Source organism: Chinchilla lanigera, unplaced genomic scaffold (genome assembly GCF_000276665.1).
Source record: "Chinchilla lanigera isolate Chin_1 unplaced genomic scaffold, ChiLan1.0 scaffold00009, whole genome shotgun sequence".
Classification (NCBI taxonomy): domain Eukaryota; kingdom Metazoa; phylum Chordata; class Mammalia; order Rodentia; family Chinchillidae; genus Chinchilla; species Chinchilla lanigera.
This window is the reverse complement of record NW_004955410.1, coordinates 34043046-34069285: the sequence shown is the minus strand read 5'-3', so window position 1 is coordinate 34069285 and position 26240 is coordinate 34043046. Positions and strand designations below refer to the sequence as shown.

The window sequence follows — 26240 nt, the reverse complement described above, 5'->3', positions numbered from 1 at the left end:
CATCAAAGACATGCTTCATTTCCACTAGAGTATTTTTTATTTCTAAAATTTCCTCTGGATTCCTAGAATTTTTCTCTTTTCTTACATTACCTATGCTTTTCTTTTATTTACTACATATTTATTAAATATGTGGTTTTAATGAGACATGTATAGAAATGTGCACATATCAAAGGCTCAGCATGAATTTTCTGTTTTCATTTGTGTAATCTATACCCAAATTAAGAATCAGAGAACACAAACAATAAGAAATGCAAGAAAGCAACAAGTTCCCAAGTCTTTTTGTACTTCCTTTTAATTACTACCTGCCTCTCCAAGATATACTACAGACACTAGTTTAATCTGTTTTTGGACTTCATAGCATTATGCAATCATGTGCTCTTTTATGACTGACTTTTATATTCCAAATTACATTGACAAGATTAATCTGTCTTGTATATAGATATGTTCTTATTATTGTGAGTATTCTATTGTGTATATGCACTACAAAATTTTTAAAATGTTTTATTATGTATGTATCTATATGTTGACATGTATAGATATTAGTATGTGTGTGTATGTACACACAAATGTGTATACATACATTTACTCATTCTGCTACAGATGGGCATCAAGATAACTTTCAGTTTGGAACAATTTTAAATAGTACAACTATGAATATTCTACTGTAATTTTTTTTTAGTAACCATGTGTATGCATTCTGTTGGGTTTATGCTACACATAGAATTGCTGGGTAATACTATGTAAATGTTGAGTTACAGTTCACATTGTCAGTTTTCCAAAGTGGCTACAAGAGTTTACACTTTTTCAGTGGTACATGAGAGTTTCAGTTGCTCCACATCTCAGCAACACTTGATATTTTCCATCTTTTAGATTGTAGCCATTCTCGTAGGGGTACTTTATTGTCATTAATATGTATTTCTCTCATGAATGATGAAGTTAAGCAACTTTTGACCATTTGGGCATCCTCTTTCATAGCATGTTTTGTCTATTTTTAATTGTATAGTCTTTTTCCCTGGTGACTTTTAAATTCTTTATATATCAGTTTGAAATTCCATTGTTATAGATACATTAGTCTTTTATAAATTTCCTTTTTACTCTCTTGATGGTGGTTTTTACTAGATAAGACTTTTAAAGGTTTGATAATTCCAATTTATTATTTATTTTATGTTAATGCATTTTGTATCCTGTTGAAGAAATAGAAAAGTCACAGAGCTTATGAAAAAAATCACAGAGGTTTTCTTCCAAAACTTTTTCCTGAATGTATATCCCCCAGCATCTGAAATAAATTGTTGATCTTAAATTTTTATTTCCTTTCCTGTATTCCATACTTTCCTTTATGTAGATTATTATCATGGATTTGATTTAATAGCAAAATATTGAAGATTTTTTTTCAAGAGAGGTAAAAAATTATTGAGACATGATTGATTGATTGGAATCCCATGTAGAAATTATCAAACTGACCTCAAGACAGAAATTCAGGCCACAAGACTCTGCTGTTTCACAGAATTACTGTTATTATTTTGCCAGATTTTTAAGAGGTCTGCATAAGCGTATCCCCCACTTTCTCTCTAAATGTACTCATTTAAAAATATTTATTAACTTAAGAGTTGTGCTAGAAGTACTTTCTAGAAGATAACTTATTCGAACTTGGGAAATAATTATTCTTTTGATTTAAAAGAGCTAGAATTAAGGTTATGGCTTTTTTTTACTCTTGATTTGCTCACTGAATTGTATCATTTTCTATTTTAAGCTTGAAGGAAAAATAAATTATACAATTGTTATTTTTGGTGCAACTTACATGAAGTAAAGTGTAATTGTAAACATGTTACTCAATTAAATATATATGATTATACCCATATAACTACCTCCCATATCAAAATAGAATTTTTTGAAAGGCCTTCACTCAAATCACCCACTTGTCTGATTTCTATAATCATAACTTAGTTATGCTTATCTTCTGATTTTATATGTTTATTCATAGTGTCTTGGTTTCTTTTACTGAACATTACGCCCAAGACATTTGTCAGTTTTATTATTTTGCATGTATACATGGTTTGAAAAGCAAATTAGTTTGTTTTAAGAGAAGAGAAATGATTTTAAGTCTGTTTTATTTTGTACATGATTCTTTTCTCTTAACCTGTTACATCCTCTATCCAGATTAGAAGTTAAAACAATTGTGTAAGAGAAAATGCTATTTAATTTATATTCCAACATGGTAGAGTTAACAGAGAGCCTTGATTTAGCCCGTTAAAGCACCATAAAACAAAAAATCCAAAAGACTGAAAAGTCACACTTTCCTCCTATAATTATCTTTTAAAGCACAGAATGCTATTCGGTGCATAGATGAATATAGAATCCAGTGCCCTTTGAATTGGATAAAGGTTATGTTCCCTTCATTGCTAAATGAGACCCTTTTTTATTCTCGCTTTTTTTTAGCTAAAAAGTAAAATGTATTATTTCCAGGCTTAATTTTCAATAAAGGGGATAAAACTAGGTCAAGCCAGGGCATTAAAAGAAAAAAGAAAAATAGCAAATATGCCTTTGTTCCCAAGGAAGCAGAAAGCAGACTTTCCAACCCATTGCCTTTGCACATGTGTGTGTGCACGTGTGTGTGTGTGTGTGTGTGTGTGTGTGTGTGTGTGTTATATATTGAGATCACTGATGCAGGGTAGCCCTGCTTTTTGAAAGTATACTTAACAGAAAGAGGAAGGTGTTGGGGGGTGGTAAAGGAGACAGGGAAAGGTTATTTTGAAGATAGGGAGGCCATACCTATTAGAAAAGACTCCCCCAAAACCTTTAAGTATTTCACTTATGGCTCTTGAATTTCAAAGAATAAGTATCATTTCTCTAGAGTCAGCTTTAAAAAGTCTTAATGTGATTAGCAGGACCAAAACCATAGTTTTCAGGTAATAAAGGTCAAATAATACATAAAACCTATGAATTAGTCTTGAACTATAGCAGGCAGAGAGATGAATGATAATTAAGTCTCTGGATAGGTTGTGCAATCTAGTCCAACAGCTGTAACAGTAGAGTTACCATTGTTTAGCACTGTACAATATTATGAGTTTCCTAGTGTTATTATTCCCATTCGACAAATGAGGGAACCAAGGTGCAAAGAAAGTAAGTAACTTCCCCAAGTTCATACAGCCATTGAGTGACACAGCTAGAATTTGAACCTTGGTGTATGGCTACCTAAGCCAGCACACTATATAGTCAGTCAGTCTAAAAATGGATCAGAATGTGTATTTTTGTAATTTTTAGCTATTCCTTCATGTTCATTGATCATCATAGTTTTGTCTAATATTTAAATCACTTTCTGCTAACATCAGACATTTGTCTAGAAAATTAAATGAGTGGTATGTTTGTTCATTAAGATGGCTTTTTATGGGGGCTGGGGATTTAGCTCAGCGGCAAAGCGCCTGCCTGGCAAGCGCAAGGTCGTGAGTTCGGTTCCTGGTACCGGAGAAAAACCAAAAAAAAAAAAAAGATGGCTTTTTATTGTTTTATGGAATTATGAAATAGAGGTAAGTAGCATTAATTATTTCCAAAAAGTTCCACTTAGAAATTTCAAAAATTCTCTATATAATATAAGCAATAACTGTTACAACAGTCCACCTAGCTACAGTATTGAAGAGTCTGTAGATAAATTTGGAAGAGCAAATGAAAGAAGTGATGGAAGAGGAGAAAAAGACTCCAACTATCTTGAACAAAACCTTCATTAGAACGGAGACATTTATTTCACTATCTGTGGGTACTTAGTATGACTTTAAAAAGGTAATTATAAAAGGAAAGATGAAACAGAAGACATGAATATATTAAATAAGTGCAAGGGTAGAGAAAATGTTCCTTTTCTCCTCAATTAAACAAGTTGAAGATCATGGATGGAGATGGGTCATTGTGAGGCAAGTCAGGATGAGAAGCAGATTTAAATCTCAAAATTAAACAAGAAAGACAGGTCATTGCTGGAAATTCAGCTACAAACGTATTAATGTTCAAGATGATAGAATTTAAAAAATTGTAAGAGATGACTGAATTAGTCACTTATTATACCAAAATGATATAACTCTTGTTAGCAAAACATTGGCAGTAAGAGAAAAGCAATAACAAAAACCCCAAACTTAAAACCTCCCTTATAGGTGGCATGAATGCTACATCACTAGACAGCTATTTGAGAATTATAATCCTGTTCATATTATTAAAAAGTCACTAGTATTTCATTTACCACATTTTTTATGTTGAGATCATGGAATTAATAATTTTATGTAGGTTTGCATTTAATCCCACTTCTGTGTTTCTCCATTAGAGTTTTGATATAAAACTGCCATCTTTCTTAGTCTGGCATCCCTCAAGGTTGATAGGATAACCTGTGCCATGATGGTGACGGGCAGGATGCCTGTTGTGAACCCTATAATGCCTACAGTGTGTAGTGAACAGGACAAAGGCAAGCAGTGAGACTTCTAGAACCACTGCTGCCAAGTCCTGTGCCTGCTGTAGGCTCTTCCCAGCTCTGCCTCTGCTGCAGTCTGAAATTCTCCACCACATGATGAAAAACCACTTGGTTGTTCACGTCTACTCTATTTCCCTACTGAATATTCTCAGATTTCTCATCCACCGTGGTCTCTTATCCCGCTGCTTCCCATGTCCCACTCCTCCTTCCCAGAAGGCCCTCTGATAATCCCAGCTCATCTCCTTTACCTGCCTAGCTCAGCTTTCAAGATAGAGCTCAGGTAGCAGCTCCTCCAGTATCCCTTCCCAGAAATCTTCTCCCCTCCTGCCAGCCACCCTCCTTCCCACTTGGTCTCGATGGTACAGTCTGAGGAAGTCACACAAATGAGGTGAATGGTGCTGCTGGAGGTAAAAGTATATGTAAGTATGTGAAGACAAAACCATAGAAAAACTAACTCCATAGGAAGGGGAAGGAGGTATAATTGGGGCTAAAGGGAAGGCATACAGGAAAGCTAAATCTTCACCCATCCATTGAACAAAAATAAAATGTCTAAGATTAATACATTAATACATAGCCGTTTTAACAGATTGTTTAACAAGATAGATATATAGATATATCACTGAAAAAATTTAGACAATGTAATTTTTTTAAAAAAATACATTGCATGTCATTTTTTTTTCTGGGACACAGGACTGAATCTAGCATAGAGTAGGACAGGATATCAGTGTTCATCAGAATAGGTTATTTAACCATGGGTAATTATTACTTGGATATCAAAATTGTACTTGCCTTAAAGAATCTCATACATCCCCACTCCCTGTTAATATCTACTGCCAATTCACTATTTCTTCACCAGTACATGCATTCTAACATTTTTATCCTTAAAAAAAAATCTTAATTCCTTTCCAGTTTTCTACCAGTTTTACTCAATGCATTCACTCATTTCTATGAATATCTCACTTTGCTGCCAAAATTTCCATCTTTTTTTGTATGTCTCTCCTAAGGCCCCCACGTATTCCTCATCTCTTCTCTATTCTAAGAGAGCTGCCTTAAAGATCTATACTTAGTTGTTCTTGCTTAAGATTAGTTTAGTGTTTCTACTCTTAACAGATGTAGATTCTTCAGAAGGACTGTATGACAATTAGAGATAGTCGATAATATAGAATACTCAGAAGAAAGTGTTCAATGCTCTATAAATTTGACTTTTAATATATTACACATGTGCTCAATTTATAGTAAGTGATTATCACTTTAATCCTATATTTTTTTTTACTTTTTTTACTTTAATCCTATATTGATAATCTTTTGAAGCTTAAAACATGTTTCTGATGATAAAGTATTGCTATTTCAATGAATACATAACTCACTGTTACTCTTGATAGAAAAATGCATACCTCGAAGAAGTCACAGGAAGTAAAGAAACAACTTGTACTTAATTGTTTGTGTGTGGTGCTGCTTTACATTATCTATGATGGAAATGTAGTGGCCAAACTCATTTGAGTGACTTAGCTTTAGAAGATGCATCCCAGAGCATGTCAAAGCAGCTTTATTCCAAGTTGAGTCTGTATACCATAATTCTTAGCTGGAGCCATCAGTCTGTCAGTTATATGCTGCTTTCACAATTTTAGCTTAATGTGTATTGTCACCAGTATCAATTTTGAAGGAATTTTTGACTCTCTTCATCCATGAATATGTCAGTATATTCATCAACTTATTCCAAATAAAGAGCACTACACAAACTGTGGAGAAAACCCTGAGACTGAGCCCTGGTTTTTGCCCCACTCTGATACTGATTCTCTGTGCACCTCCATCTCTTCATCTGCCAGCACCAACTGTGAGTCTAGAACTTACAGAGTTATTGTGTACTACTTTTTTAAATAATTATTGTGTGTGTGCACACGCACACATGCACACACCAGTGTTTGTTTTAACCAAAACCAAAATAAAACCTTCAGTTATATTTAAGGTCCAATAAAGTTGTGTTTTTGTCTTGCACATATAATTTGGAATAGATTAGAACTCTGTATATAATGAATACTCCTAGTGTATTCTGACCATTTCGTCAAACTCTGAATATAATTTTTCCTAGTTTTAGTTACTATAAAGTTTCGTGTTTTAGGAAGCTTACATTTAGAGCATAGTTTTGTAAATGCTTGTCATTTATTTGATATCTCAGAAAGACAGCCTTCAATTATAGAGATGTTTTATGAGAAGATTTGGTTAATTCTTCAATGAGTACTATTTTCTGATGAAGTTTCCAGAAAAGCATTGGTCATAAAAACAGATAGGTTTTGAAACTGTCAAGTTCCTAGATCAAATCAGGATTCAACACTAATACCAAAGGTGTGGTGTTCGTAACCAGAGTGCCTAATGAATATCACTTTTCTAGAATTAAATGACAAGCATAGAATGAATGAGTATAAGAGTCATTTAGTAAACACTTATTGAATGCATGTTTGTTTACATTAATGTACTAATGTTTATGTAGATAATGGTGTTAAGAGAAAGAGTAGTGTAGGAATTTTCAGATATATAGTACAAATACTTAACTGTTTACCTAAGATCTGAGCTGTAGTTTTAAATTAGCAATTGGAAATTAATCAAAATAAAAAACTATTTACTGCATAGACTATACAGTATTGTTAATAATATTAAAAAGAACTAAAGTGGTAGCGCTAGGGAAGAAAATAGCAATTTAAAATAAAGCTATAATTATAGGAAAATTTCACAGAATTTCTTTTCGTATCTATTATTCAGGTCTGAATCAAATAGGAACAGATTGTTTTGTAGCACAATGAATCTCCCACAATAATGCATTTGAACTTACTTCATAGTTACCTACATTGTCCTGTCATTAAAATAATGGTCTCTAAAACAAAAAATGGTCTCTAGTTGAAAACTAACTGGTTGAACCCTGGTATTTTGCTACCAACTCAGTTCCTTTGAGATGATACTTTCATGTCTTTGTTTCTGATAGGAAGCCCACATTGTGGAAAAGTGGCCTTTAGTAGAATGGGACCGGCAATTTAGTCTCTAGACCTTTTCCTGCTGTACCCTTGACAACTTTAGCCTTTTTCTTCTGGAAAGGAAGAATTCCACAATAACCGCTATTTGCTCATAAATAAGAGCACAAGTCCAAAATACTGGTACAAAGACAGAAAGACTGGCAAAAAATGTGCATTTGTGTGTTCATGGATTAAACAGTCAGACATAACTATCATTCTGCATTTTATCTCTCGAGATCTGAAGGGAGAAGGGCAGAAAGAATTTGCAAGAGTTCTGATTGCTTTGACAATATTGCCCAAGGTTTGATTTGGTGCATCAATTTTTTTATGATTCATGTTATATTATACCTTGTGCAATACCTTCATTTCCAGAAAATCAACACACTGGTTAGAAACTTATAGAGCACTGTCAAAGGATCTCTGTAGCAAGTGATTCCCAGGAGACTGCTTGCTGCCTAGGAACAATTCTGAGTAGAGGTAGAAGAGATAGTAATTTATAAAGGCCCAGTAATTGCTCTTGTATTTTTCTCACTTCTGAGTTTTTTCCCTGATCTTAATCCTTTTCTTTTGAAATTTGAAAATTTTAAAACTCACAAAACTGCTGCAATAGTACAATGCGTACAGCGTATGCTACCTTAGTTAGATTTGATGTTCACATCTTGCCATACCCGATCTACTCTCTCAGATACATACCCAATTTTCCATCTGCCAAACCATCCAAAAGTAAACTATAGGTATAATGACCTTTCTCTCTTAAGCAGTCGGCATACATCTCCCAAGAACAAAGACATCTTAGATAGCTACATCCTGGCTCCAGAATGATAGATAGATAGATAGATAGATAGATAGATAGATAGATAGATAGATAGATGACATCCTGGCTCTAGATAGATAGATAGATAGATAGATAGACAGACAAACAGACACGTTGACACTCTAACAAATTACCATAAACATAGTGGCTTAATACAACACAGATTTGTTATTTTATACTTCTGTGGTTGGGAAATGTAGCGCATAAATCTCAGTAGGCTACAGTCAGGGTATCTGCAGCGTTGGATTTCTTTCTGGAGTATATGAGAAAGAATGCGTTTCCTTAGCTTTCCACTTTCTAATGTTCAGCCTCCTTCTTTGGTCTGTGGTCTGCTTCCATCTTTGAAGTGAGCACAGAACATCTCTCTGACCCTTCTTCCAAGATAACATCTCATTCCCTGACCACGGTCAAGAAAGGGTCTCCACTTTTAAGGAGCATATAATTAGACTTGATATACCAAGTAATCCAGGGTAATCTCCCCATCTCTAGGTTCTTAACTTTAATCACATCTGTAAATTTCCTTTCCATTTAAAATAGTGTAGTTTTTTGCAGTGAAGATATGGACATCTTGTTACTCTGCTAACCACACCACACCTAACAAAATCAACCTTCATTCAAAACTTTATCCAACATATAGTCCATAGTTGTATTTCCCCAATTACTCCTCAGAAATGTCACCTAGATTTTTAAAATATCCAGGATGCAGTCAAGATAAAAAAGATTATGTTTTAACATTAGACTTTATCTAATGTTATGTTTTATATAAAACACATTATGTTTTATCTCTTTAGCTTCTACTAATCTGAAACAGTCTCATCAAGTCCTTCTCTTTTACACGATGTGGAATCTTTGGGTAAATGTCCAGGCTAGACTAGAGGCCAAGTAAAACCTGAATCATCTGGCAATTCTTCATGCTTATATCCAGTGTGACCATTTCTGTCATGAACATGACATAGGTAATATTTCATACTTCCCACCACATCACCTCACCTCACCTCAGCCTGGTTGTGCTGCCCCTGGCAAAGCCTTGTGTAACCATTGGTTAAGGTAGTGACTGCCAGGCTTCCTCTTTGAAAAGATACTTTTAGTTCCTTCTGTTACTGTTTTTAAAATCCATGAGTTTATGCCATAAGACAGTGTGAGTTTACTCATTCTAACATTTCACTAATACATTGAGCATCCTTTTGATAAGCCTTGTCTGAGACGTTCTCTGATATTCTTCATGTAAAGAGCTTTTACTCCACCTCCCTCCCCTCTTTCTCCTTCTGCCTCTCCCTCATTCTCGCTCACTAACGTTGTGCACATGCATTTTTAAAACGTTCAGTGCCTTATAATCATCACCCTCTTTTTTCTTTTTAATTTTTTATTAAGCTATAATTTACATACAGTAAATATAACAGGTCTTAATGTTCAGTTGGATGAGTTTTGGGAAATTACACATGTAACCTATACCCACAGTCAACAGAGAACACATCCATTACCCAGAAAGATTCCTCTTGCCTCTTCCCTAGGAGGAAACCACTGTTCTGATCTCATCACCATGGGTTAGTTTTGCCTACTCTAGAATTTCTTATTAATAGAATCACACAGTTCATATTCTTGTGTGAGGCTTTTTTCTCTCAGAATATGGTTTGAGTTTCATCAATGCTAACAATATTATCAGAACTTGACAGTTGAATTACATACTACTTTTGGATACACTGTTCTGCAGTTTGTTTTTCCAATCATCTGTTAATGGGTGTGTGAGTTGTGTTCATGAAACTGCTACTACTGATATGGTATTGATCATTAATCCTGGTGAAATTTTTTGTCCCCATATGTGCTTATTCTTTTGGACAATTATGTAGTAGAATTGTCAGATCATACCAGGGTATGTTTAACCTTATTTGAAACCTCCAAGAGAGTCCTCAGTACTTCACATTCTTGCCAGCACTTTTCCTGATCTTTATATTCTGTAAGGGTTATTAGAGCAGTATTGCAAGGCATGGTGATGCATGCCTGCAATCCCAGTACTCTGTGAGGCTACAGCAAAAGGATTTTAAGTTTGACCCCAGCCTGGGCAATTTACTGACTTAGCAGAACCCTGTTCTAAAATAAAAAAGAGCTGCAGATATAGCTCAGTGTGATAGCTGTGAGTTCAGTCCCTAGGGCCAAATTAAAAGGGTGAGGGGAATGCTAGTATTATTTCTTCTTTAAGTGCTTAGCAGAATTCATTAATGAAGCCATCTGTGGCTGGACTTTTCATTTTGAGAGGCTTTTCCTTGCTATTTCATATATAATAGCATTTGTATTTTCTACTACCTGTATATCCATTTTGCAAATTGTGTATTTTAAGGAACTTATTCATGTGATCTAAATTACTGAAGTCATTGATACTATGGGTTAAAACATTCCTTTGCTATCTTTCTAATGTCTATAGGATCTGTAGTAGTGGCCTGTATTTAATTTCTAACATTGGTAATGTGTTTTCCTCACTTTTTTATCAGTTTATGTAAGGCAAAAGTTGGTTGACTCTATAGAGGGACAAACCATAAATATTCTAGGTTTTGTGAGCCATTTAATCTCTTTCTTAAGTACTTAGCTGTACTGCTATAGTATGAAAGCAGCCATAGACTATGCACCAGTGAAGGAAAATGGCTGTTTCCCACAAATGTTGATACATTGTATTCTCGACCATTCAATTCAAAATGTTTTTCTTTATGATTTCCTGTGTGACCCACAAATTATTCAAACATGTGTTGCTCACATATCAAGCATTCAGAGACATTCTGGATACCTTTTTGATATTGATTTGTAATTTAATTATTTTATGGTCAGATGATCCACTCTGAAATTAATCCAGTTCATTAACGTATATTTGTTATGGTAATGGCCCAGAGTGTGATCTATCTTGAGATCTCCTGCAGGTATAACTGTAATGAATGTATATTCTACTGTTGTCCAGTGATCTATTCATTATCTATAAGAGATATACACGTGTGCACATATACATAGTGCATACATATTCAATGCAAATATGTATTTCATGTACTATATTTTTATATACATATATATACACATTGATGTTTACATTGTGTATATAAAAATATATATGCACACACATATATACATATATACATATAAGTTTGCACTGTGGTGTAGATAACGCCACCAGATGGTATGCTGGGGTGGTGTTTACTTCACTGCTTTCCCTCGCCCCAGGGTTCACAGTGTTTTGCTGCCTCCTGTTCAGCATGTGAACTCTTACTTAATTATTAGATGAAGTTTTATTCTGAGCCTGCAGTGAGAGAAATAATTCCAAACCAGTTTCTCTATCATGACTAAAAACAGAATTCACTATTACTTTTACCATTTTAGAGATTCACATTGTCTCAGATACCTGACCTTGACCTGATTTATCTTTGATTACTGGTCATACAACAGGTTTCCTATGCTTATCGTGTATTTTTCCTTCCATATATGGACTCCGCCATTCTCCTCAGAATCCTGATTTGTTTTATTTAGAAATGTTATTTAAAAACTGAAGTCACGGGCTGGGGATATAACTCAGTGGTATAAGCACCTGGCAAGCACAAGGTCCTGAGTTTGATTCCCAGTACCGGAAAAAAAAAAAAATAATAAGAGCACTAGAGTGTGCTTATTATTACTGGAGTGGCTTTAAAACAGCACAGGGTCCAGGACAGGGCCAGGTGAAAAACGAATTCCTAGTAAATATCTGCTAAAGAATTTCTTAAAACTCAATAGTTAAAAGAGAACACAGTTAAAATGAACAAAAAATTACAATAGACATTTCTCTAAAGAAGACAGATAGTAATAAGCATAGAGATTTCTGTGAAGAAGATACATAGATGGTTAATAAGCACATGGAATAATCACTAGCCATCAGGAAAATGTGAATCAAAGACACAAGGAGATAGTACTTCACATCGACTAGGGTAACCACAATTTAAAAAGGCAAACAATAACAAATGTTGACAAGGCTGTAGAGAATTTGGAATGCTTGTATACCAGTAGGAAATGTAAAATAGTACAGCTGTTTTGGAAAATAGTCTATTATTCCTTAAAAGCTTGAAGATAGATAGAGTTATTATGTAATCTAGTAATACTGCTTCTAGATATGTACACCCAAGAGAAATGAAAACACACATCCACACAAAAAATTGTATGTGAATGTTCATAGCATTATCATAATTACTTAAAGGTAGGAGCTAACCAAGTGTCCATCACCTGATGAATGGATAAATGTGGTTTATACATATTATGGGCCATACTTAGCAATAAGAAAATAAATGAACTGCTACTACATGCTTGAACATAAATGAACCTTGAAAATAAGGTAAGTGAAAGAAGGTAACCACAACAGACCACATACTCTATATATATATGGTGAGGAATTACATATGAATGTCCAGAAAGAGTAAATCCATAGAAGCAGAAAGTAAATTCATAGTCATTCAGGGCTACAGAGTAGGAGGTTTGTGTTAAGTATAAGGTTTAATGTATACAGAACATCATAAGTCGGGTTTGTGCCTGTCCCACTAACCAAGCTGATTTAAAGTCACAAGCAGGCAATCTAGTACCGCCTACATACATCTTAATGGCAGTCATGGTTAATTTCTCATGCCTTCATATCTGAATAAGTAGAAACCCCAATTTCCTTTCAGCTAATAAAAAAATAAAATAAATATTATTCTGAGTCTGAGCAGAACAAGGAAGAAAAGTTATTGATGTTTTCCTATCTGCAACTTACTTGCAAAGAACGCACTAAGGACCTGTGCCCTCCTCCCTACTCTGCACATTGTGAAAACAGCTACTCACATGGCAGAGTGTATCAGGAAATGCAAATGCGTGAAGACCTTTGAAGGGCAGGCTTAGTCATGAGTTTCAGCACTTTCTAGGAGGAAAAAATAATGTTGTAATTAAAGTAAATGAACAGGGGCTGGGGATTTAGCTCAGCGGCAAAAAGCGCCTGCCTGGCAAGCGCAAGGTCGTGAGTTCGGTTCCTGGTACCGGAAAAAAACCGAAAAACCAAAAAACAAACAAACAAACAAAGTAAATGAACAATTTTATTACTTTCTGTATATGAGGGATTAGTTAAGATCATTCTGGAAAAAGGTTTTGAAAACCTGATTGAAGAACCCATCAGCATTGTACTATCCCATTACTTGTGACACTGAAAAATTAGGTTTTGAAAAAGTTGAAGATTGAGCAGTTGTAGAAAGCGGGAAAGCTAAATAGAAGTGTCATTATCACATGTCATAAGAAGGAGTCAGTATTATTAGAAATCTAGGTAGGTGACCCAACCTTTTTTAAGTTCTGCCAGATAGTGCCTAAGTGATTTTTAAAAGGTCACCTTAACATGTCTCTGTTTTTCTACTTAGAAAACAGAACTAGCTAATCCACTTGCTAAAGACTTTAATCAATTCCCAGTGTCATTAAACATAGTCAAATATCATTACGAGGTCCTGTATCAATCAAGGTCTATCATGGACAATAAAAACCACTTTAAGTATTTACCTGAAAGGGAATTTAATGCTGAGAATTGATTACACAGATTAGTGAGGATTTGAGAATCAAACAGGGGACATTAAGAATACTCATAGCTCAGGGGACATTAAGAATACTCATAGCTCAGCAGCAACATGAAGCCAGGACCACCACCACCACCACCACAGGAAATATTGCTTCCTACTTTCTAGGATGGCTGTTATTTAAAAAGAAAAACAGAAAATAGCAAATACTGATAAAGATGAAAAGTTGGAATCCTTGTAGAATGTAAAATGTAGAAAACTATGTTGCTGTTCCTCAAAAAGTCAAGCCATGCCCTAGGATCCAGCAGTTCCACTTCTAGATGTCCATACAGCAATTTTAAAGCAGAGACTGTAATAGATTAGCATATACCAGTGTTCACAGCAGCATTCTTCACACAAGCCAAAATATAGAAACAGTAGTTATCCATCAATTGATGAATGAATAAACAAAATGTGATGTGTACATACAATGGCATATTATTTGACCTTCAAAAAGAAAAAAATTCTGAGTTACTACAGCAAAATGAACCTTAAAAGCATTATACTTAGTGAAGTAAGGCAGATACAAAAGAACATATATTGTCTTATTCCACTTATGTGAAGTATCTGAAATTAGCCATATTCAAAGATACAAAGTATAATACTAGTTACCAGGGGCTGGGGAAAGGAAGAAATGGAAAGGTAATGTTTAATGGGCACAAAGTTTCTGTTTGGGATGATGAAAAAGTTCTGGAAATGGATCATTGCACAACACTGTACATGTATTTAATGTCATTGAATTGTATATTTAAATTTATCAATTTAAAACCATTGCTTTATATGATGATATAATATATAGCTATGTATATTTGACCATAATAAAAAAATAGATGAAGCAAAAAAAAAGAAAAAGAAGAAGAAAGCAATGTTTAATATATGCATTAAAATGCAAGGCTGTTGCAGTCCTCTTTTCTGTAACTGTTCACAAGGAAGTAGGTAATATTTATCACTTAATTCAACCATTCATCACATGATGCCCTTGCCCTTTGCCAGCACCTCTAGTGGTCAGAATTTTTTTACCTGTTTGTGTTAAACCTAGCCTTTGTCCTTAAGGACCTAAATGCTTCGTGGCTCTGCCTTCACTGGTTTTCCATGGTTTTTCTCTGACCTTTGCTATGAACATGGAAGCACAGTACTAAAATGGGTCCCAGTGAATCCAGCACAGTCCTCCTTGCACAGAAACAACTTACTTTTCCTTGGAAAATCAGGTCATGCATTCTGATGTTCACTAATGTCTTTCTCTGCCTGTTGGTTGAGTACTGTGAAAAGCCCCCAGTGATCTGATGACAACCTCTCCTTCCACTTGAATGCAATCATTGTTATATCTTATAGTGAAAATGTTCCTTACTACATAGCACCAGGCCAGTTCAGCCCAAAGTTGCAAAGAAAGATCAAAACTTCCATGAGTAGTATTACTAATGAGAGGGCCTTTTCTACTTTTAATGCTGTGTTCCCAGGTTCTCATTTCCATATTTGCTATTTCGTGGGTAGGAGCCCTATATACTGGTCTCTGAGTCAAAATACTTTAGTTCTTCAGCTCTGTAAGTAGTTTCCTAACTTATGTCACAGCTGAATTCTGCCTCAGCCATTCTACCGCTGTCCATAGAACTCCATGTGCATGGCTAGACATACACCAAGAAAGGGAAATTCTGGGACTTTGAGCCTTACCTCATCTGGCTGTAAAATAAGTTTCTTGGTTAGAAACATTGTTGAATGGGATACCATGATTGTGAATAAGACCTCGAGTAGCTCTACTGACAGTGCTGGCAGAAATGTTTCAGACAAGGAAGGCAGTTCCATATCCAGTGTCTGTTACATGTACGAGTGAGTACAGCACTGCCCGCTCCATGATGTGAAGTGTCTGTGCTCCTGCTTTGCCATTGGAACCAGTCCTTGTCCTTCCCGATTCCATTCTGGGTCACCGTAACTCACCGTTCAGGCAGTGTGTCGTAAACTTCTTGAGCAGTGATCTCAGGTGTGGGCTCAGCAACAGAAAACAGTGGTAGAAGATTTGGGGATGGGGGCAGGGTGAGAGGAGAATAGGTCAGAATGCATTTGCTGGTCAGATAAGGCAAGCTCTGCAAATCGATCACTTTGAAATCATTTATGACGTTCCTTTCATAATTTCATGTAGTCTACTGAAGATGCAGATTTTTTTTGCCTTCTTTTCATGGATAATAGAACTATTTAAAAGGACAATTTTGTGCCTCTCTGGCAAATTTCTTAAATGAATTCTTGTCAGATAGACCCAAGATTATAATTGTATGGTAAAATTAAACAGGTTTCACACTCTTGGCAAAATTCTCAAGTCAATTCTTATCAGATCAAGCTCTTTAAAAAATTTTTTTAATTGTATGGTAAAAATTAAGCTTAGCAGGTTTAACAGTCTTCTTCAGTTTTTGTAGGCTTTTGTGTGAGCTTATTGGCCAGCTAGTTATGAAGATGGCTCTTTATATGAGATTCAGTACTTAAAACCTACAAGTTTTTAGTTCTTCTTTTTGTTCTTGGCTACGTGAGATTATCTCGGGGCAATGAGTTGAGTGTCTGAGTTTCTTACTTCCTCCTCTCAGCACAGTGATTAGACTGTTGTCTGCGGCTCTCAAAAATACATAGTCTTCATTATGTAATATATTTTCATAATAAGCAGAAGATGAAGACTGTAAAAATTCAGATCTAAAAAGTGGAAATAGTTCTAGTCCAGTTGCAGGGTAGTCATTCTGCTAGTGAGATACCTTACAGGGGACAGTGACTGACTGCATCCTTAGCAGTCTGAGAGCCACAGGTTCAGGCCAGCTGCCTGTCACCTCCCAGCTTGGCTCTAGTACCTGTCCTCCCGTTTTTCATGCTGGAAATTGTAAAGTACCCACTTGAATGTTTTCTCATGTTTGGTTGGATTTGAAGTATTTCTTTTATTTAAAAAATCAACTTGTTTTTAAAAGAAAATTTGAATTTTTTTGTTGTTATTTATTACTCCTTACTGTCTTTGATTGTTTGATCAATCTTACATTCTTATGTCTGGTGGACTGAGCAACTTCATTGAAGATAACAGTATGTAATGTAGCAACCGCTATTAATTCCTATCATTTTGTTTTGAGGTCATGTATCGTTTTTGTTGTTTTTGTGTTGTTTTGATTTTGTCTTCATTGTTGCTTTGTTTTTTAAATTTTTAAAATAAAAATAAAAGAAAATTTAAAACAAGAAAATTTGAAAAGTACAGAAAAACACAAAGCTTGATCCAGTCACACAGTTCACATTTTTGGTATACTGAGATCCAATCTTTTCTTCAGGTCATATATATACAATTATTTTCTAATGATGAAAATAATACGTATGATACAGTGCATACAGTTTAATAGTTGTTTAATTCAACTGTATGTCAGTGGCTAAAAATAAGCTATATCAAACATTCTTCTTCAAGTATTCTTTACCATGTAATTTCTAATGACTTCATAGTTTTTCATAATGTGGATATGCTACAATTTAATAAATCAAAAGGCTTAGAAAAAACCTGTAGTCAAGCAGCTCAAGCCATTACTTTAAGGTTATTATAACACATAAAAACCTTCCACCAAGCTCTTTCACACACACAAATCCTCGAAGGAATCATTTTTTGTGTGAAATGGTTATAGCTGTCAATCAGTTATCCTCACTGTCATGGTTTCTGTGCTTTTTCCAGGTTGTTAGGGGGTGATTATGGATTCCTGTCAAATGAGATGTCTGCTATGTATTCAACATGAGGCAGTTTGTATTTTTCTCAGTCTGTTGCTCTCCCGTCTGAGGAGGTTAAGCAAATCTCAGTGAGCCAAAGGGAAATGGGATCGGCATCTAGCGCTAGAAGCAAAGCGCAGACATGCCTGGGGCCCACACATCTCTGCACCTCGGATTAGACTTCTACATAATAACATTTGTCTTGATTGTCACATTCTACCCAGGGTTACACCTACATGCATAAAAATGGCTTCAAGCCTGGCTTTCAAAGCTGTTTGCCTCCCCTGTTGCTTTTTAACTACCCAGCTCAGAGGCATTTTTTGTGTTATATCTATCAAAGATGATTAAGGGACTGGAAGAGTTGATACATGAGGGCAGATTAAGAAAACTAAATATTTACAACTTGACTGAGTGACAGCCCAGGGGAAGATATTATAAATGTCTTCTGGCCTCAAATTATGGGAGAGACATAGTTTTGCTTTTCCCAGTGACTGGATTTTAGAGATATCTAAATTCAGAGAAAGTTTCCTGAGGATGACATCACTTATGCTAATTAGAAGATTGTGTCAGTGAGAAATTACATTTAGCAGCTAGCAACAGAAACTTGAAGTAACAGTGGCTTAAACAAAGAGGGTTTCATTTTCTCTTCTGTGACATGAAGCCCAGAAGCATATTGACTGGGACTGTGTCACAGCTCCATGATGTCATCAGTGTGTCCATCTCTTATCTCTTAGCTCCATTATTCTCAGCACTGACTTCGATGCTCAAGGTCAACTGATGTTTGAGAAGAGCTACTGCAGCTCAGTTGCTATGATTGCATTCTATGCATGGCAAAGGCACAGGCAGTCTCAGGTGATTTCAGTTCACAAGTCATGGAGCACCACATCTGCAAGAGAGGCAGGGAAATTTAGCAGGATATCTTGTTTCATTTTTGTTTTTAAGCTGGACACATTGCTGACTCCAACAATATTAGGGTCCTTTTATGAGGAAGACCTAGGGTAATGAGTACTGGATTGGCAGCTAGTTGTTTCTGTCACAGTACTTTATATCTAGGAGATTCTGTGGGATACAGTGACATACATTATGGTGTTACGTGGTTGAATTTAAAAAACTACTTTAGGATCTAACTTATTTCCTCCTGCTCACGCTTATCTATTGAAATTTATTCATCATCACATCCCTTGGGTTGACTCTAAATAACTAGCCATCTTAACAGACCTGAGAAAAATATCAGCTACAACTTCTTTGCTTTGACCAAGTTCCAAGCACTGTATTACATACTTAAGAGCATCACCTGAATGATTTGCTTCACCCTGCACTGATGAGGGTAGTGGTGAGGGCAGAGGAAACAGGATTTATTATGGATGGCTGATAGCTGAACTGGGCAATCAGCACATAGCAGTTTGTTGCACTCTTCTCTATTTTTATTATTATTTAAGTTTTTCCAATAAAAAAGTTTCAGAAATCATCCAATCCTTCCATTATTTCATCAGTAATAACACCCAGACAGCAGTGCTCAAGGAAGTTAAAAAGCATCCCACAGCAAATGCCAGATTCAGGATTCAAACCCAAGTTTTCTTCATTTTGAAGCCTGTGTTCTCACCCTTGCGACTCAAAACAAAGAGCCTTTTATTACTTGGAAGTTAGTTACAAATGCAGCGTTGGGGCCCCATCCCAAGATCTTGTGCAAGATGGTAGATGAGATTTGTTGCACCAATTGCATTTGTGCAGCCCACTGCACTTTATTACCTCCATAACCATGCCCCTCAGAGGCGCGGGGAGAGGGGAGAAGAGAAAAAGGAATTAAGGTGTGTTGTGTACGTGTTCCAGTTGCTCACAATGAATGCAGTCATCACATTCTGCAAACGAGTAGTAAGAACAGTTACAAAGAATATTTTAAAAAATAAAAAGATAACTCTCTTGAAATAAGGTTAGTCGTGAGTTGCTACTTCATGACAGAAACATTTTTAGTAAGCATTTAATTCATAGCAGTAATTTTTCTTAACATTAGGCATCTGCTGCAGTGCTGCATACTAAGTGCCTGTGTGTCAATTAAGCATCTTTCTGACTATTTCACCTGTTACTAGTCACTGCTTGCTTGAGACCCAATTTGAGCTTTCTACTTAAATGAAGCCTTTGTCTATCTTCTCACTTAAGGTGTTTTGAGGTTTAAAAGCCCTGGGAAAACTCCAGGTTCCTCTTGTGTCCTCCTCCAGCATTTGCTCCACCTGTCTACCCCAGGTAACTTTCCTGAAAAGACATGTCTACCATCTACAATTACCAGTTCTCATTTCGGCCCTCTCTTTTTGAAAGAGACCTACTGAAACTAGGCAGCCTGAGCCCCAGTCCCGTCACTTGTGTATTCTGTAGACAAAGTAGTTCACTTTCCCAGCCTCTGTCCTTTGTCTGCACAGTAGCTGTGCCATGTGTTCTCCAGCTTTGTCCTTCGTAACTCCATGTAACTTGAATTTTGAACCTCTGAAAAACATTTGGAAGATACTAGGCTCTATGTGAAACCCACTCAATGTTTTTCCAGTTAGCAGAAGAATCCTGGCATTGATTGGTTTCTTTTTCCAAATGATGAATACTTTAATGCTTATAGTTTGTCTCGGGTCTTTTCTTGAAAAAGTAAATGAATGAAACCTTTCATCTATCTCAGCTATAAGCTCTCCTAAAAAGGCAGGGTACTGTCTGTTTTTTACTATCTTAAAATACTTTCTAGCCACCAGATTAACTTGGTTGTTCCATTTTTATTACAATAATCTGAAAATCATATACATATTTGGCACCCTAACTTCATCAGCTTGCATAGCTGGAGAAGAAACTAGGAAATAATCCATAAGAGAGTAGCATAGAAGCCAACCCTGGGGACTGTCATTGTATCATTCAAGCCCATACTGATTCCCGCTGATCATTCACCAATGGGGTCAGTTTTTTCTTCTTTCAATAACTCTTTCACCTACAGGAATAATTTTAAGCAGGCATTAACAGTTTTCTAGCAAAGTTAAACCTAGGGAAAAGAGCATGCATGAAATAGTGATTAAAACAATCATTCTGCTTGGCATGCCTTAAAAAGTGTTGCCTGCCTTTCCCTTTGCCATGCTGCAAGTGAAATATGGATCTGATTTTTTTTTTTCAGGGCAGCCTTTGGCAAGGAGTCTGAAGTTCTAATTGGAAACCTGGGTGATAAATTAATCCCTCCACAAGACATCCTCCGTGACGTCAGTGACCTCAAAGCCTTGGCTAACATGCATGAAAGCCTGGAATGGTTGGCAGGCCGAACAAAGTCAGCTTTCTCCAACCTTTCTACATCTCAGAGTAAGTTTCTAGTAAAGCAGCAGTTATAGAGATGATTGAGGAACTTGCTTTCGTTTGACGCGTGTGCACGCACCTGTCCCTGGATGGGCACATGTCCAGGTTGTCAAACGAATCTGGTTATGTATCCTCTACTTCAGATTCTTGGGAAGGAACTAACCTGAGTTTCCCTTGAGGGGGGTGTGGGAAGCCAAGAAAGGCTCGTGTTAACATAGCTTGATTCTAAACCCAAGCAACATAAAGTTATGTCAGCTCCAACCACCTTGCGTCAAGAGCAGAAGGTACTACGGCAACTTCTCGGGGGCAGCAGTGTTTCACTCAGGCTGAGTGCACAGCTGTGTTCTCATTTTAACTTGAGACAGAGCCACGCTTAGAAAAAGTGTCTAAAAAGAGAATAATGAAAGTGATTAAGGTGCTAGAAAGTAAAGGTTATGAGGACAACAATTATTTTGGAAAAGAGATTGCTGAGAGATAACAAATATTTCAAGGATATTAAGGAATGGGGTATGAAATGAGAATTAGAAACTTCCTTTTCTATCAAGGACCAATAACTCAAAAACAATTTTAAAACTTTAATGCATATAAGACTTAATAACTGTAAGATAAATAACTTTTTTTTGTTTTTTTGTTTTTTTTTTTTTTTTGGTTTTTCTCCGGTACCAGGAACCGAACTCACGACCTTGCACTTGCCAGGCAGGCGCTTTTGCCGCTGAGCTAAATCCCCAGCCCCGATAAATAACTTTTTAAAAGTATTACTTCAGGAATATTTATGATATTGTTAAAATAAAAGCCAAGAAAAACTGATGGGAAGAAAAAATAAAGGAAAAATCAGGTTCAGATGCATGAATAGAGATGGAAATGGGATATTAAAAAGCAGAGCATCAGCAGGAAGAAGAAAACAGTGAAATCAGCTTTGAATTTCCTATGAGGGTTAATTGTCAGATGATTACAGGAAAGAAAATGCTTACTCTATTTAGACTGTGACTTCGGCGTGAGTTATTTATTACCACTGTCCTTTGAGAAGTTACCATTATTTGATTAACCATGATTCCAGCCTAGAGAAGGAAGAATAGTGACTGAAATTCACAGGGGTAAACTCTTTCGGGAAATACAAGCCCCACAGCCAGAGTCAAGAAGTCCCTTGAAGGCGGACTGCATACATGGTCTCAGGGTGATTGTGGCCCCATATGAAGATCAAAACATGGTGAGAACAAGGGACTGAGAGAATGAGCTTGTAAGGGAGATCGGATAATCTGCTTTAACAATCTTCATAAAAGAATTTCATGTATACTGCATTTTTTAATTTTCATTTTATTTTGTATTTCTGGAGATAGAACCCAGGGATGTTGTATCACTAACCTATACTTCTAATGCTTTTTATTTTTTATTTTGAGACAGAATCTTGCTAAGTTGTGCAGGCTGGCCTCGAGCTTGCATCCTTCTGCCTCAGTCTACCTTGTAGCTGAGATTACAGGTACACACCGTCCCACCTGGCTGTACTTTTATTTTGATACATTTTACTTAAAATATTACTTTTTTCTGATGGTAAAATTACTCTCAGAAATCTGTAAGATTAGGAAATGTATGTACCTAGTAAGGGTAGTTTGGGCACAGTATTACATTTACGCAAACTACGTATAGAGGTACCCTGGAAAGGCCCCTCTGACTTTTATAATCCTGTAAGAGCAGTCAATTCTATCACAAATGGTAGTTGAAAGAACCCATTTTATCTCCTAGACCTAATCCATACCCCTATCCCCCCCCCAAAAAAAGAAAGAGCGAATTTTCTCTCCGCTAATTGCAAAATGAACAATTGTAGAGAAGACCAGATCCCTGGTTTTCTTTGGTTCCTGCTAGTGTTTGGGCCAGTTTCTTAGTGATGTCTACTGGGCCCTCTCATGTTGTGGGCCAGCACTATCTCATATTTAATAATACAGTCTCTTATTTCAAATGGCACAGCATTTCAGATATCTATTCTTGTCCATTCACAAAGGGCTCTACAAGGTGAGATGGTTCATAGCCTCTCTAGCAAGCCATTGAGTGACTCAGACAGGCTCATATGGCATTAACTGCTCTCAAAAGGAGAAAGATGCTCTGTGAGTTATGCCTAAGTTTGTAATTGCACATTTAGCTGTTGTGTTCTTGTCACTATGACTATCCAGTAGAGATGATGTCTAATTCATATCTTTAATCATCTGTTATTCTGACACAGATTTCTTCTACCACTTCCATTAACACTCTGTCTTGTGTATTCAGTTTCATTTTATCATATAAGTTGTACCCTCTCAGTTTCTTTAGGGTGATTATTCCACCCAGTGAGTGATTTAAGTGACTGTCAGCATTTTGACGATCAGTGGAAAACCCAAATGAACTGTAATCACTATTTCTGGTGTTTTGCTGAAAGAAAGCATTGAGGGATCTCAGCTTATCCTGATGCAACCAGCCTGGTTCAACCACTCTTGCCTGCTCTGTGAATTCCGAGGAGTGATGCCCATTGGTATTTGAACAAAGTAGAGGACTCTCTGATTATGGGTTACTTTGATTGTTACATGTCAGTGTGACTCTCCAGGGGAGTACGAACAGCTCTTTATTATTCTTTTGAAAAGTGAACCAGATGATTATTACAACTAAAGCATTACTAAGCCCAGATAGTAGGTATCATGAAGAAAATAGTGACCTTTTATTCTACACTCATGGATACACAGGAGGGTGGGAGAAAAGACAAGATTTCAGGTTTATTTCTTATTCCATGTCCTGTTAACTATTTGGTATTGTAAAAACCATCCTTTATTAAACTTAAGAAGCTATAAATATAATTGACTAGAGAAAGTTTTCAAAAAGTTATTTTCATAGTAGAATTTTCCTTCCGATAGTATAGAGCACGATTCTCAGCCAGTTGAAATATTTGTGTCATCCTGAAGAAAGTTTGATTTGTCAAACATTGTCAGGGGACAAGAGGTGATGATACGTTCAAGGTAATTTTTAAATTTCTTTTAGTATTTACCTAAATGTCACTCTATCGTCCTTACATATTAAAGGGCCTCCCCACTTCCAGATGCTAACTGCACAAGGCACTGCTCTCACTTTTGTGCTGCTACAGTCCTTGGTCCCAGTTCCTGTCCTTTGGGTATTTTCTCCCTCAACTTCAGCTACACCTGTCTCCCGTAAGCTTCTTTCAGTTGAAAGCTTGAGAGTAACTGAACTAAAATGACTGCATTGACCCATGAAGCTGATAAATCAAAGGTCTTCCAGTATGGCTGAATCCAGATGTTTAGAAGATGCATTAAGGTCACAGGCATGTTCACACATCTGTCTCTCTCCCTTCCTTTCACTATCTCTTGGTGCTTTCTCTTTATTACTTTTAATCTCAAGTAAACACTTTCTCTGTGGCAGCTTTGGCCACCTGTAGTCCCAGGATGATTGATTCCAGACAAAAAAAGAGCATTGTTGCCGAGTACTCCAGAAACTATCTCAGGGAGGACTTGTATTAACTTAATGTGACCTCTGGTGTGTCTCTCTGGCTCTCTTTTGTCAATAGATGACGTTTTCTGGCTTTGTCGTTCTCTCCAACCACAAATAAGTCTCTATCCGCCACTCCCTCCCCTGGAATACCTTTATCTCAGAGTCTGTTTTAACAGCCGGTCTTGCGGTGCAAGTTGAATATGACCACATTTAGCACTGAGTATTGATACTTTAGGTTTAAATACATGTTCCACCATTGAGCATAATTTCAACCTTGCAGTAAATGCACAAAATAATATCTGCTTTTTGTAGTATTTGCTGTTTGTGACAATCCTAAAGACATATTGTTATGATTAGGAAAATTCTCAGATTGAAATATGACCTACCTGAAAATTCTTAGATTATATTCCAGTTTTTATGTCAGTAACTTTTTTACCCTTTGTTTTAAGGCTATATTACATTTATTTATTAAATTTATTTTCACTAATACTTAGAAACAAAAATTATACATACTTATGAGATAACATGTGGTGTTTTGATAGATACATTTATTATTTATTACACATCTATGTACCCAAACATTTATCATTTCTTTATGGTGAAAAAATTCAAAAGCCTTCCTTCTAGCTTTTTGAAAGACATGGTATATTAACATTATCCATAGTTACCCTACCATGCAATAGCACACCAGAACTTCTTTCTTCTTTCGAACTGTGACTTAGTGCCCCATCTCTCCAACACCTATATACTCCCCAGCTTCTAGTAGTCAGCACTCTACTGTTCTATGAGCTCAACCTTTTTAGGTTCCACATACGAGTAGGATCATATGGTATTTATCTTTTTGTGTCTGGTATATTTCACTTAACATAATGATCTCTAACTTCACCTATACTCTTGGAAATGACAGGATTTCATTTTTATGGCTGAATAGTATTCCATTATATATGTACCACACTTTGTTTATCCCCTCATCAGTTGATGGGGACTTAAAGTTTTTTTCCTATTTCTTGGCTGTTGTGAATAGTACTGCAATGAACATGGAAATTCAATTGTCTTTTTAACCTACCTTTTGACGTCATTTCCTTTGACTGTGTACCCTAGACTGGCATTGTTGGGTCATACTTCAGTGTAATGTTTTGAGGAACTTGCATACTATAGCATTTTCCACAGTGGCTATATTAATTTGCATTACCTCCAACAGTATGCAAAGGTTTGCTTTTTCTACCTCCTCACCTGAACTTGCTGCCTTGTGTCTCTGTGGTAACAGCCATTCTTACTGGGGTGCAACAGTATTTCATCATGGTTTTGATTTGCATTGCCCTGATGATTTGTGATAGTGAACATTTTTGCATACACCTGTTGGCCATTTGTATACCTTATTTTGAGAAGTATCGATTTAGATCTATTGCCCATTTTTAATTGCATTTTTTGTTTCATTACTATGGAGTTTTTTGAGTTCCTTATATATTCTATATATTAACTCCTGGTCAGATGTAGTTTACAAATATTTTCTCCCATTTGTAGGTTTTCTTATCACTTTATTGATTGTTTCGTGGTACAGAAGCTTTTTAGTTTACTATAACCTCAAATGTCTGTTTCAGTTTTGTTTCCTGTGCTTTTGGGTCTTATTTAAAAAATCCTTGCCAATTCTAATATCTTGAAGTATTTCTTCTGTGGTTTCTTGCAACAGTGTCATCGCTTAGGGTTTTACATTTAAGTCTCTAATCCATTTAGAGTTGATTTTTATAACTGGTGAGAGAGTAGAGTCTAGTTTCATTCTTTTGCATATGGATATCCAATTTCCCCAGTACCATTAATTGAAAAGACAGTTCTTTCTCAAGTGTGTGTTCTTAGAACTTTTATCAAAAATCATTTGGCTATAAATGAATGGGTATTTACTTCTAGGGTTTCTAGTAAGA

At 36.1% G+C, this 26240-nt stretch overlaps 1 protein-coding gene across 1 annotated transcript in view; it reads left to right on the top strand.

Annotated features, from left to right (window-relative positions):
• Window positions 1-26240, top strand: part of Exoc4 (exocyst complex component 4) — a 734966-nt gene that overhangs the window by 603505 nt on the left and 105221 nt on the right. The window contains exon 14 of the mRNA XM_005377540.2: window positions 20684-20862. Within this exon, the coding sequence (XP_005377597.1) occupies window positions 20684-20862 (179 nt within the window). The remainder of the gene's footprint in view (window positions 1-20683; window positions 20863-26240) is intronic.